The sequence below is a fragment of the Bubalus kerabau genome, chromosome 14, assembly GCF_029407905.1.
Source record: "Bubalus kerabau isolate K-KA32 ecotype Philippines breed swamp buffalo chromosome 14, PCC_UOA_SB_1v2, whole genome shotgun sequence".
NCBI classification, from domain to species: Eukaryota; Metazoa; Chordata; class Mammalia; order Artiodactyla; family Bovidae; genus Bubalus; species Bubalus kerabau.
In genome coordinates this window covers 25,086,642-25,100,627 of record NC_073637.1, presented here as the reverse complement: position 1 = coordinate 25,100,627, position 13,986 = coordinate 25,086,642, and the positions used below count along the sequence as shown (strand labels likewise).

Genomic DNA, 13,986 nt, shown 5'->3' with positions numbered 1-13,986 from the left:
TGGTGCTGGGGAGGGGGCCGCGACCGGCTCGGAGGGAGTCCTGGTCGATGCCCTTCATACCACCTTCATGACCAGGGCGGGCCACTTGACCCCCCGAACATGTCTGTAAGAGTCTGTAAATAGGAGTGATGAGTAGCACCTGCTTCGTAGGGCGGTTGGGAAGATGGAAGAGAACCATGAACATCAGACTTCTCACCAGTGCTGTTAATAGTCTGAGTGGGTACCTACTCTGGAGGCGCCTGGCACTGTCTCAATCTCTGAGTTTTGCAGCCTGTAAGACAGGACTGCTGATCAGTACTTAAAGATACGTGTGTCCAAACCAGGATGTGGAAAACTGGATCAGCTCTGCTGGATTTGAAAAAAGCAATGCTTGTCATTGGTTGAGATCGCCCAGGCACGTTCATACTTGAAGCTTGTGGAGCACTTAGGACTTGGTTTGTGCTGTGGGCCTTGAAGTTGGTTTGGTATTCCTTCCTACTCCAGGGGATCTTCCCAACTCAGGTATCGACCCCCCTTCTCTTGGGTCTCCTGCATTGGTAAGCGGATTCTTTATCACTGAGCCACCAGGGAAGCCCAGAATAAGTAAGAGCTGGAATGAATCCAGAGATTTAGAATGGCCCCTCATGTTCTGGCTGCTTTTACTGGTCGGTGGAAGTAGAAGTTTAATATTCAAATGAAGTGTTTATTTCCTGATCGTTTGTTGTGGTTCAGTTGAGTCCGCCTCTTTGCGACCCCATGGTTGCAGAATGCCGGGCACCTCGTCCTCCATTATCTACCCGAGTTTGCTCAAATTCATGCCATGCCTCCTTACTGCTTTCTGACTCATGTTAGTGACTCAAGAAGATAAGAGTGCTGCACAATTATAGATACACTAGTATGGATGTGTAATATTTGGGGGATAAGGGCAGTTAAAAAAATAAGGGTAGAACATCAATTATCAAACTGAGTGGAAGATTTTAACTAGGAATCGAGGGACATTCTAGGATTGAAAAAGAAAATACATCTTGAAAGGGAATTCGGCCAGAACTTAAGAGTCTGAAGCTTGAAAGCCAAAAGATAAGATGGTTGATTTTGCCAGATAGCATAACTGAAATATTAGATAAACAAACTTCTGCTTTATTGATGGTTTGAAGTAGAATGCTTATTCACTGAAACAGTGTGAGAACCTTGTTAAACCACTATGAAATACACAAAAAGAAAAAGGGAAAATTAATTAGTGTTTTCAGTGAGTATTTCTTGTAACTGGCATTTTCAACATATCTGCAATTTGGCTCCTATACTAAAAATAAGAAATGAATCTGCTACCATCCATGGTGGTGAAAATACTGGTAATGATTGAAAAAAAGAAGAATAGATTTATTTCCTGAAGGTTTTATAGAAAACAAAATAGCCCTCTGTTTTACTGGTTTTTGAAATATTCTCATTTTAACATCTACAAAGTCAGTTACTGTAAATGTTCCTCATCAGCAACATCGACATGCTGATATTTCAACTTGGCAGCTTTTCCTCATAAGTTACATGAATTCCAGATGGGAAAGTATATGATACATAGAACTGTGTGTCATTGGAGAGTTTTTTTGGGGGGTGGGGCTTAGGAAATACTCTGGAATCTTGGTAACTAAAATAAATCTCCTCCAAAACATCTTTTAAACAGGAATAGTTTTTACTGGATGAAAATAAAGTGGTAGGGAGTCATGTACAGCCTGTGGCAAATTGGAGGGGGCAAAGGGCCAGGCAGAAGTAGAGGAAAGAGAAATTACAGTGTTAATATTTTTAGCCTTTGTGTCAGAGAGGGAGTGAGACTTAAAAAGTGTAATGAAAATCAAAGTAGAAAGTAGGAGGACTGGGTTTTAATTTTGACTCAGTTTTTCACTGAATTAGTTTAGTAACTGGGTAAGTCTACTTGGCTTTCTGTTTTTAACTTTTCTGCACAATTAAGAGGTGGTATTCATTGAGATCTAAAGCTATTTTCTCATTTTCTTACGAGTATTCTATCAACTCAAAAGCTTGTTATTTAAATTCCTTGGATAGTTCTCTCACAAAAGGTTTTAGGACTCTATCTTGGTCCATATTTTTGTCAAAGATTTGGATGAACAAATTCACCTTTATCTGTATTTAGTTAGCCAGCATTGCTTAGGTGACTAACATGTCCTGGGCATATTATCCTAAGTACTTTTGCATATGTTTTCTCATATAACCATCTATTTTGTTTACTGATACATTCCTGTGTTTAGAATAGTGCCCAGCACAAACTACATACTTGCTTGATGACTATTGAATACATGAATTCATAATCAGTGATGTAAGTCTTCTTTGTGCCATCCTCTTTCTTGTACGCTGTATTCTATCCCCTCTGGCCCAGGCCCCAGCAATTATCTTCTCTCTTGATCATCCGTTTCTCATTCACCCATTGACACATCATCATTGGTATTAAAAACTACAGTAGTTTCATTCACGGTGAGACAACAACAGACTTGATCCACATTCCCCACCAACCTGTTTTTCTGTGCCTTTACACAACAGCATTCCTCTCCAGTTGATTCCCTCCCATTCTTTCTTAAACTTACTTCACCTTTTATCCCCCACTGAATCAAAACTGTTGTAACAGGGCTGGCCAGTGCCTCTGTGTTGTGAAATCCAAGGATCACTTATCATTCCTCATCTTACTAGACCTCCCAGCATCATTGAGGACTCCTCCTTTCTTACTCTGATGTCCACGATGCCGCTCCTGGAAGGAGGATATTAGTTGCCCATTGGCTTCCCAGCTTCTAAAATGTTGAGGGCCCCAAGGCTCAGTCATGGAAGCTTTTTTATTTTATGTTCATTCCCTAGAGGAATATTCTTTAGTTTTCCAGTTCTCAATACTGGTCTATATGTTGTTGACTCCCAAATGTATTACTCTAGCCCTGACCTTCCTGTGAAACTCTGCTGTGTCCAGCTGCCTGTTGAACATCTTCACTTGGATGTCCAGTACAACCTGGACATGTTCAAACCTGAATTCCTAATGGCCAGGATTTCCTGGGATGCCTAAACCTGTTCTTCCAGCAGCTCCCTCTTTTTACAAGCAAACTGATTATAGTCATGCTTGTTTAGTGCTTTTCTGGTGGAATGCACTCTTCTGAGCTTTGTTCACAACAGTCTTATTCAGTTCAGTTCAGTTCAGTTCAGTCGCTCAGTCGTGTCTGACTCTTTGGACCCCACAGACTGCAGCATGCCAGGCTTCCCTATCCATCGCCAACTCCCAGATCTTGGTCAAACTTATGTCCATCGAGTCAGTGATGCCATCCAACCATCTCATCCTCTGTCGTCCCCTTCTCCTCCTGCCTTCAATCTTTCCCAGCATCGGGGTCTTTTCCAATGAGTCACTTCTTATCAGGTGGCCAAAATATTGGAGCATCAGTCCTTCCAATTAATATTCAGGACTGATTTCCTTTAGGATTGACTGTTTGGATCTCTTTGCAGTCCAAGGGACTCTCAAGAATCTTCTCCAACATCACAATTCGAAAGAATCAATTCTTCAGCGGTCAGCTTTCTTTATGGTCCAACTCTCACATCTATACATGACTACTGGGAAAACCATAGATTCGACTAGATGGACCTTTGTCACAAAGTAATGTCTCTGCTCTCTAGGTTTGTAATAGCTTTTCTTCCAAGGAGCAAGAGTCTTTTAATTTCATTGTTGTAGTCACCATCTGTAGTGATTTTGGAGCCCAAGAAAATAAAATCTGTTCCTGTTTCCATTGTTTCCCCATATATTTGCCATGAAGTGATGTGACCGGCTCCCATGAATATTGAGTTTTAAGCTAACTTTTCCACTCTCCTCTTTCACTTTCATCAAGAGGCTTCCTCTTCGCTTTCTGCCATAAGGGTGGTATCATCTGCATATCTGAGGTTATATTTCTCCTGGCAATTTTGATTCCAGCTTGTGATTCATCTAGCCCTGCATTTTGCATGATGTACTCTGCATATAAGCTAAATAAGTAGGGTGACAATATATAGCCTTGATGTACTCCTTTCCTGATTTGGAACCAGTCTGTTGTTCCATGTCGGGCTCTAACTATTGCTTTCTGATTTGCATACAGATTTCTCTGGAGGCAGGTAAGGTGGTCTGGTATTCCCCTCTCTTGAAGAATTTTCCACAGTTTGTTGTGATCCACACAGTCATAGGCTTCGGCATAGTCAAAATAAGCAGAAGTAGATGTTTTTCTGGCACTCTCTTGGTCCAGTGGATGTTGGAAATTTGGTTTCTGTGTCCTCTGCCTTTTCTAAGTCTAGCTTGAACATCTGGAAGTTCTCTGTTCACATACTGTTGAAGCCTAGTGTGGAGAATTTTGAGCATTATTTTGCTAGCGTGTGAGATGACTGCAATTGTGCTCTAGTTTGAGCATTCTTTGGCATTGCTTTTCTTTGGGATTGGAATGAAAACTGACCTTTTCCAGTCATGTGGCCACTGCTGAGTTTCCCAAATTTGCTAGCATATTGAGTGCAGCACTTTCACAGTATCATCCTTCAGGATTTGAAATAGCTTAGCTGGAATTCCATCACCTCCACTAGCTTTGTTCATAGTGATGCTTCCTAAGGCCCAGTTGACTTTGCATTCCAGGATATCTGGCTCTACCTGAGTGTGATCACACCATCGTGGTTATCTGGGTCATTAAGATCTTTTTTTGTATAGTTCTGTGTATTCTTGCCACCTCTTCTTAATATCTTCTGCTTCTGTTAGGTCCATACCGTTTCTGTTCTTTATTGAGCCTATCTTTGCATGAAATGTTCCCTTGTTATCTCTAATTTTCTTAAAGTGATCTCTAGTCTTTCCCATTCTATTCTTTTCCTCTATTTCTTTGCACTGAAGAATGAGAAGATGAGTGCACGTCCTTCTACTCTGCCATCTTGGACTTCAGGACAGTCTTATTCGGTTGATACTGTTATCCTCATTTGTAGATGGAGAAACTGAGGCAGAGAGAGATTATGTAACTTGTCTTGGGTTCCACAATAAGGGGCGAACCCTGCCGTGTCCCCACCCATGTTGCCTGAAAACATGTGGCCATCCAAACTTCTCCTCTTATTCACATTCTACATTCATTCACCAGTGCATCCTGTTGGCTTTATCCTCAAAATATATCCAGCAGTTTACCGTCTCTTATAGCCTTCCCTCTGCACGCTTGTCCTGCCACCTTCATGACTCACCTTGGTGACCTCAGTAACTTCCTATTGCCCCCTGTGCAGCATATTCTCGACATAGCGTCATTGAGAACTGAAGTTGGGAATCTCATCCTTCTGACACCTTTTCCCTCTCCCTTAGGTAAAAGTTAGCTCTACAAAATTCTACAGTGCTCCCTGTTTCCAACCTCCCACCCCACCCCTCTTCCTCTGCCTGCCTGCTTTTCTGCTTCTCACTCCACCCCAAAGCGCACATCGCTTGTGCTTCCCATTCTTTCAGCCAGGAATTCTCTTCCAAAGGCGCACGTGGTTTGCTTCCTCACGTCCTCAGGTCTTTGTTCAAACAGGTGGCACAGTGGTAAAGAATCTGCCTGCTAATGCAAGAGATGTAGGAGACACAGGTTCAGTTCAATCCCTGAGTCAGGAATATCCCCTGGAGTAGGAAATGGCAACCCACTCCAGTATTCTTGCCTGGAGAATCCCATGAACAGAAGAGCCTGGTGAGCTGCAGTTCACGGGGTCACAGTTGGACATGACTGAGCACAGATGCAGACCTTCGAAGGTGGAACGGGCACCTTTTGAGTTTTCTGTTCTGGAATGTTTTAAGTCGAAGGGTTGGCCATTTGTGGAGGAGGTTCTTGTGTGTGGTGCGTGGGGTGCAGTTACCGGGTGGCGGGATCTTGTGATGGGCCCTCTCAGCCTCTGTCCCCAGGAAGTCTACCTGTGGACTGACCCTCTCCCCTCTTCTGTGTGTGTGAAGCATGTGTAATAGGTCAGAATGTGGCCGGGGTAAGAGTAGAGTTCTATTACCAGTTTGGGTGGAGGGAGGCACTAAAGGTTTTAAAATCACGAGATTTTAGAATCCTATTAAAAATTGGAAATGAGACTAGATTACTGGGACAGTTCTATTAAACAGTAAGGGTCAGCTCACCAAAATGATTGGTTTTCAGGCCTGGGAAAAGCTTTTAACATATTAGGCTATCATAAATTTTAATGTATTAACAATATTCAAAAGCTCTCTCTGTTGAGATATAATTCATCATAATAATCACCATTTTAAAAATGTGCCACTCAGTGGTGTTTAGTATATTCACAAGGTCGTACAGCCATTAGTACCATCCAGTTCCAGGACATTTTTATTGTCCCTCAAAGACACCTCTGTTTCCATTGGCAGTCGCTTGTCATTGCCCTGCCGCCAGCCCCTGGCAGCCACTAACCTTTGTGTCTGGGTGGATTAACCTGTTCTGGGTGTTTTCTAGAAATGAAATCATGTAAGATGTGGCCTTACACATCATGTAAGATGTGACTTTTTTTTTTTTTTTTTTACCTAGTATAATGTTATTATACTATATAAGTGAATTATTGTGGTATGAACTTATATTGTGGTATGAACTAGTACTTCATTTCTTTTTGTGCCTGAGTAATCTTTTTTCTCGGAGAAGGCAATAGCACCCCACTCCAGTACTCTTGCTTGGAAAATCCCATGGACGGAGGAGCCTGGTAGACTGCAGTCCATGGGGTCGCTAAGAGTCGGACATGACTGAGCGACTTCACTTTCACTTTTCACTTTCATGCATTGGAGAAGGAAATGGCAACCCACTCCAGTGTTCTTGCCTGGAGAATCCCAGGGACGGGGGAGCCTGGTGGGCTGCCGTCTGTGGGGTCGCACAGAGTCAGACACGACTGAAGTGACTTAGCATAGCAATCTTTTTTCTGGCTATAGCATATTTTTATCCATCAACTGATGGACATTTGAGTTGTTTCCATATTTTTGGCTATCATGACTAAATGCTGCTGTCAACAACTATATGCAGATTTTTCTGTGAATATGTTTTCAGTTCTCTTGGGTGTATACTTAGGATAAGAATTACTGGGTCCAGTGGTAAATCTATGTTTAACTTTTTGAGGACTGCCAAACTGATTTCCACAGTGACTGCACTATTTTATATTCCCACTGGCAATGTACAAAGGTTCTCATTTTGCTATATCATCAGTATCACTTGTTATTTTCCTCTTTTTCTTTTTTTTTGATGATAGCCACCCTAGTGAGGAAAGCTCTTATTTTAAAAAGTAGTAAGTTTTGCTGTGTTGTTTTACTCTGAATGCTCAAACACTGATAAATTTTAGTGGTTTAACTCTGGGTATATTTATGTTTAGACTCAGTTGTGTCCAACTCTCTGCAACCCCATGGACAGTAGCACACTAGGTTCCTCTGTCTGTGGAATTCTCCAGGCAAGAATACTGGAGTGGGTTGCCATTTTCTTCTGGTTGACTCTTTTGACGGGTTGGTTAAAACGTGATGTAAAAAAAACACAGATTGTGGGCTCAATGTGGGCTGTGTCCACCTGCTGTTACCACCACAGGCCCAGATTTCTCACAGATAAGTGCTATGGATTACCAGGAAATCAGACACATCCTCTGTCCCTGGAAGAATCAGTCGATTCTGTGTGCTGCCAACATACTAGTTTATTAGCAAGACAATCTTGGCTTCAAGACATCACGTGATTGCTCTTTTATACATCTGTCTCCCTCTCCCTCAGTCTTTCTTTCATTTTTTTCCTTTCCCACCTCATCCACAAAGGATTTGAGATGATTTTCGTTAAGGTTATATGGTATGGAATAATGATAAAATATCTCTAAGAATAGAATCAGAAGCAGATAACATAGGAATGGAAGAAGGATATCTTACTTAGGACATTGTAATCATGAGGGTTAATACAGTTGTGTCATCGAATATCATGTTTGACCATAAGCTTATCCAGCAGTTACTAAAAAGAGACATTGCCTGTTATACATCCTAACTTCATATTGTTTCTCTAAAGAAGCACAGTTTTCTGTAACTCTGAATTAAAAAACATCTTAGGTGGGGGTGTTTAGAGTACAGGGGCTTCCTAAGTGGCTCGGTGGTAAAGAATCTGCCTGCAATGCCAGGGATGTGGGTTGATCCCTGGTTCAGGAAGATCCCCTGGAGGAGGAACTGGCAACCTACTGCAGTATTCTTGCCTGGGAAAGCCCGTGAACGGAGGAACTGTTTAATAGAGAGCTAAAACAATACTAGGGGTCCTCACTGAAAGCTTTGGTAGCATGAGTATAATTTTGAATTATGATGCACTGGTGTAGGGCAGGAAACATGTTTGTCACACACTGTGTTTATGTCTCTTGCCATTTATTTTATGGAAAGTCTATCTCTAGGTATTATTGCTAATGCTAAGTCACTTCAGTTGTGTCCGACTCTGTGCGACCCCATAGACAGCAGCCCACTAGGCTCCTCTGTCCCTGGGATTCTCCAGGCAAGAATACTGGGGTGGGTTGCCATTTCCTTCTCCAATGCATGAAAGTGAAAAATGAAAGTGAAGTCGCTTAGTCGTGCCTGACTCTTAGCAACCCCCTGGACTGCAGCCCACCAGGCCCCTCCATCCATGGGATTTTCCAGGCAAGAGTACTGGAGTGGGGTGCCATTGCCTTCTCCAATCTCTAGGTATTAATGGTTATCTTTTTTTAAATCATATATTTCTTCCATGTGTATATGGTATTTTCCAGAATACAGACATTGAAGCTTGGGACAAAATATTTATCTAATTTCTGGTAAGTTAAGTGAATGCTTTAGGGAGTGACATAAAATAATTGTATGCTCTGTTTCTTCAGTCATTTAAGATACAAGAGAAATTTTAGTGACATATAAGATAAAAACTATGTTAGTAAATTTTTATTATTGTATAACATAAAAGGAACAGAGAGCTTTTCTATAAACCTGCTTGTAAAAGATAATACCCAAAAACATATGTCATCATTTCCTAAAGAATTGGGTTACTTTTATTGAATCAGATAATTGATGTTTTCTTCTGTGAAGAATAGTTATCTCAACATAACTCAGTTTAAGATACAAATGCTCAGTATGATTCACTTAAGATATAGTCAAATTATTCAGATCAAGCTGCAGTTTCATTCATTGGCTTTGTTTTCCTCTTGTAACTGTAGCTTGTCAGCACGCTTCACGAGTGGACAGAGGATACCCATTTTCACATGTAGATCTTCAACGAAGTTGAGAGTTAACAACTGACTCATTTTTGGTATTAAGAAATGACTCTGCACCATATTTTTATGTAGACCAAAACATTTAACCTCTCAGCTGCAAAGAGAATCACGCTGGATTATTTTTCCCTTCCAGTGGCTAAGTTGAAGACCTTCCATGACGATGAAGAAAGAGACCGCGTTTGCTGTTTCCACCTAAAAAAAATGACCAATAAGAACCAAAGTTTTGGTGTGGGACAGGACTCCATGCCCTCCATGACTTGTCTAATCCACATCCTTGAAGCGTGGTTTGGTGTGGAGCACTTGGAGGACTACTGGAATTTTGCAAACTACCTCTTGTGGGTTTTCACACCACTCCTCCTTTTAATACTCCCTTACTTCACCATCTTTCTGCTCTACCTTACAATAATTTTCTTACACATTTATAAGAGGAAGAATGTGCTAAAAGAAGCCTACTCCCATAATCTGTGGGATGGCGCGAGGAAGACGGTGGCAACCCTGTGGGACGGACATGCAGCTGTCTGGCATGGTAAGCAGCTCGCTTTGTGCTCTGAGCTCCTGCTGGTGTGGGTGCACTGACACCCTTCACTGGCCCTGTGGTTGATTGAAGAGATGTTGAAAAATATGATGCAGGGGAGAGTTATTGTTTTCTGTTATCTGTTTGCATGTGTGGTGCACATGTATGTCTTTATTAAAGTGATTTTCTTCTAAAAACATTCGTTTCCATTAAACAAAGAACCATATAGCTGTGTAGAATATGACAATAAGCTAAAATTAAAAAATGAATACTTAACATCTAAAAGAGTAAGAGACAAAACAGTATAGAAAACTGTTTTGAAAGTACTTTAATTATTTCATGTTTATTCCCATTTTGTTCAAAATAAGTTTGACTTTCCCAGTGTTGAGATTTTTAAACAATGAAATATTAAGTAATAATATTTTTAAATTCAGTATAATCTATATACCAAAATTTACCCATTTTCTTTTTGCCTCATTTCAGAAGTCATTGTGTGACTTACTAAGCTAACGTGTTGTCACTTTAAATCTACATATGCCTGCAAGTCATTTTTGAGCACTTGACCATGCCATCCGGTGTCCAATGCTTAACATGCATCAGTTCTTATAACACAGTAGATGGAGCCCATGTATTAACTCCATTTTACAGGTTTATCATAAGGAAACTGAAGAACAGAGAGGTTGTCATTTGCCCAAGGCTGCTAGGACAGCAGGGAGACGAGCCAGGACGCAGCCCCTGGTTTCCGGGTCTCGGCCTGTGTGTCCCTGACCCGTGCCGTGCAGCAGGTCTGTCCCTGGCTGGGGGCTCGGACTCCCAGCAGTGGTGGTCAGAGGGTATGCAGACAGGAAACACATGCTACTGATGTAGGGAATTTACCATTTACCTGCTAATACCAATGCCCTTGCCAGTCAGCACAGCCCTCACACCCTCTGGTGGCTGTTCACCCACCGTGGGATGGTGTCTCCGCATTCCATGACCAGAGCCTGCGTCTGTGTAGACGGCTACTGTTCATTGTCTATACAGCAGTGAGACAGAAATGCAGTGGCCTGGTTTATAGGACTCAGGAGTCTATGTCCCCCTCCCACTTGTAACCCCCTGTATTTCAGGATAATGCATATAGTAAGGAATTTGAATTTATTTATATTTCAGGAGACATTTAATTTCTATAATTCAAGTGTTGAACTTATTTTGTAAGTGAGTATATAATTTTGAAGTATTTATTCTTTATTTTTCTGATGTATTTCTAAATATGCCCCTATGGCTCAGAGGAAGTAAAAATATAGATTACTACCCGACTTCCCTGGTGGCTCAGACGGTTAAGCATCTGTCTACAATGTGGGAGACCTGGGTTCAATCCCTGGGTCAGGAAGTTCCCTGGAGAAGGAAATGGCAATCCACTCCAGTACTATTGCCTGGAAAATCCCATGGACAGAGGAGCCTGGTAGGCTACAGTCCATGGGGTTGCAAAGAGTCGGACACGACTGAGTGATCTTCACTTCACCCTGTTTTAATGTTCTGTTATGATAATTTTACATTGTATTTTATTGGGATAGGTGATGCTTTTAAAAACAGTTTTCTCCACTCTTTTAGTGACATACACAATAGGCATTTGTGTGCACATTCAGATTTTGTATTGATGTCAAATCAGTTCTAATTTATGCTTTGTAAAGAATCTTCAGAGAAGTTTTTAACTACTAAAAATGTTCACTGTAGAAAATGTGGCAAGTAAAAATAAATATGGAGAAGAAAATAACAGTCACCTAAAATTTGCCATGCCATTGAATCCTGGTGTGTTTATTGCTTTTTATTTGTGTGGCAGACTAGTATCTTCATGTCACTGAGCCTTCTTACTTGTGTGGTAATGACTGTATAGACTCTATAAATCCTATAGCTAATTTAGTTAGTTACCTGTTACACTGTTATTTGTAATTGGTTTACTATAAGTATCTTTATACAAGAATCTATCCAGTGTTTTCTGTTTTGAACTTAAATTTTACCCTCTACTGTATATTATGTAAGTGCTCTGGCATTTTGCAAACCATTCTCTGATTCTACTACATCAAGGAACATGAATCTGATATTTCTTTAAATACCTGTGTTTTTAGGTAGTCTGTCAATGAGGTCCCTACCTTCAAGTTGTTTACAGCCTTTAAATTATAGCAATTTTGACTTTTTTACTTCACATTTATTACTATTTTTTAAAAACATGGACATATTTTATTCACTAAAAGGGTCCTCCAAGTTAAACCACAGGTAGTAGTTTTTTTTCTTTTTTTTTTTGCATATATATATATATATATTTAAATTTATTTTTTAATTGAAGGATAACTGCTTTATAGAATTGTAGAAGAGTTTTTTCATGGAAAATTAAATTGGGGTTTCAAGAGAACCTTCCCGCTCTCCCTCAGGTGGGTTAGAGTTTTCTTTCACCTCCTGTGTCTCACACAGGGAAGGACGCCTGGTCCACCGGCTGGAGCTCAAACCAGCCTCTCCCCAGTCACAGCTGGGTGACCTCCGGCAGGTTACCTCGCTTCCTTTGCTGTTTCTCCCTTCTCCCTCTTCCTCCTCCCTTCCTTTTCAACAATTAGGACTTTTTAAAACTTCATTTAAAAGAAATTTAGAATTACAGAGAAGTTGCAAAAATAGTGCAGAGTTCCTGCTGTTTTTCACTCAGCTTCCCCTAATGTTAGCATCTTATATAACCGTTTTGACAGTTATCATATTAACAGTGGTACAACATTATCAGCCAAACTACAGATATTATTCGAATCTTACCAGGTTCCCTGCCAGAGTCCTTTTACCAGGATCCCATCCTGCATTTAGTTGTCATATCTTCTCCAATTTAAAACGGGTTTTTTGTCTTTATCACCTTCACACTTTTGCAGAGTACTGCTCAGTGATTTTGTGGACTGTCTCTTAATTTACGTATGTTTTCCATAATTAATTTGAAGTTGTGCATTTTTGACCAGAATCTCACTGATGGTGCATTCTCAGTACATTGTATCCGAGGTGCCTGATGTTAACACGTGTTATGACCGGTGATGGTGACTTTGATCACTTGGTTGAGGAGGTGTCTGCTAGGTTTCCCCACCAGAGAGTTGCTAGTTTTTACTTTTTAATTGATAAATGTCTTGGAAGAGCTCCTTTAAAGCTATGTAAATAACCTTTCTCTTCAAACAAGATACTAAACTTTCCTGAACTTCATTTTCCTCTTCTGTAAAATGGGTTGTTTTAAGGATTCATTGGATCTTGATATAAAGTACTTAGAATAATTTCTATTATGTAATAAAAATTCAGCTAATGTTAGCTCTCATAATTATAGAGCATCTTGCTCCAATAATTTGGAAAGCACTAAAATACATCACTTGCCTCTTGGTCATTATTAAGTTCAACTTCACACACCTACTGTGTCCAAGATTCCTAGTATTTTCAAGGCACATTTTTAGGCTGTCAAGGTTTTGACTTTTGTTAGCAAGAAATGCATTCTGCCATCCAGTGTATACGCACAGGTATATCTACTTCATCGAGTGTGTAGAGACTGTCTTCATGTGATCTGCTCTGTTTTCTATCCTGCTCTCTCTTATTTAAAAAGAAAATGCTGACAGTAACTCACTAAAGTGACGCACAACTCAGTGAGTGGATGGCCATGAGCATTTGACAGTCTCAGATGCAGGTTAGCCTGCACACACCTCTGGTAGGAGGTGAGGTGAGGGGCAAGGACACAGCCGCCCTCCCCCAGCCCCCTCCCCGCCACCGTGTGACCTTGAGTAGTTGGTTATGTGGGTTTTGCTTCCTTGGGTTTCCTCATCAGTGCAGGAATTCCGTGAGGACCATATGACATAATTACTATGGGTCCAATACAGTGCCTGGCAGGTGAACCCTCAATAAATGTCCATTCTTGTTTCTATGGGATAAAAGTGAAAGCACTATTCATGGAGGAAGTAGTTTTTAAATAAGGTTTTGAAGAATGAGTGGGGAAATAACTGAGTAACTATTTCACAGAATCCACCTGCAATGCAGGAGACCCTGGTTTGATTCCTGGGTCGGGAAGATCTGCTGGAGAAGGGATAGGCTACCCACTCCAGTATTCTTGGGCTTCCCTGGTGGCTTAGCTGGTGAAGAATCTGCCTGCAATGCGGGAGACCTGGGTTTGATCCCTGGGTTGGGAAGATCCCCTGAAGAAGGGAAAGGCTACCCACTCCAGTATTCTGGCCTGGAGAATTCCGTGGACTGTATAGTCCATGAGGTTGCAAAGAGTCAGACATGACTGAGCGACT

General features: G+C 41.1%; 1 protein-coding gene across 7 annotated transcripts in view; it reads left to right on the top strand.

The window, feature by feature from the left end:
• The window catches only part of TMEM68 (transmembrane protein 68), a 36,351-nt gene that overhangs the window by 543 nt on the left and 21,822 nt on the right, over window positions 1-13,986 (top strand). For 4 of the 7 annotated variants that reach the window (XR_008702150.1, XM_055546024.1, XM_055546025.1 and 1 more), the window contains exon 2: window positions 9,329-9,721. Coding sequence is in view for 6 of the 7 variants with exons in the window: in XM_055546024.1 (XP_055401999.1) it covers window positions 9,397-9,721 (325 nt within the window). In the remaining variant the exon portion in view is untranslated. Of the gene's footprint in view, window positions 1-9,138; window positions 9,722-13,986 lie in introns of all 7 variants that reach the window. The other 3 variants (XM_055546023.1, XM_055546021.1, XM_055546022.1) reach the window with 2 other exon arrangements.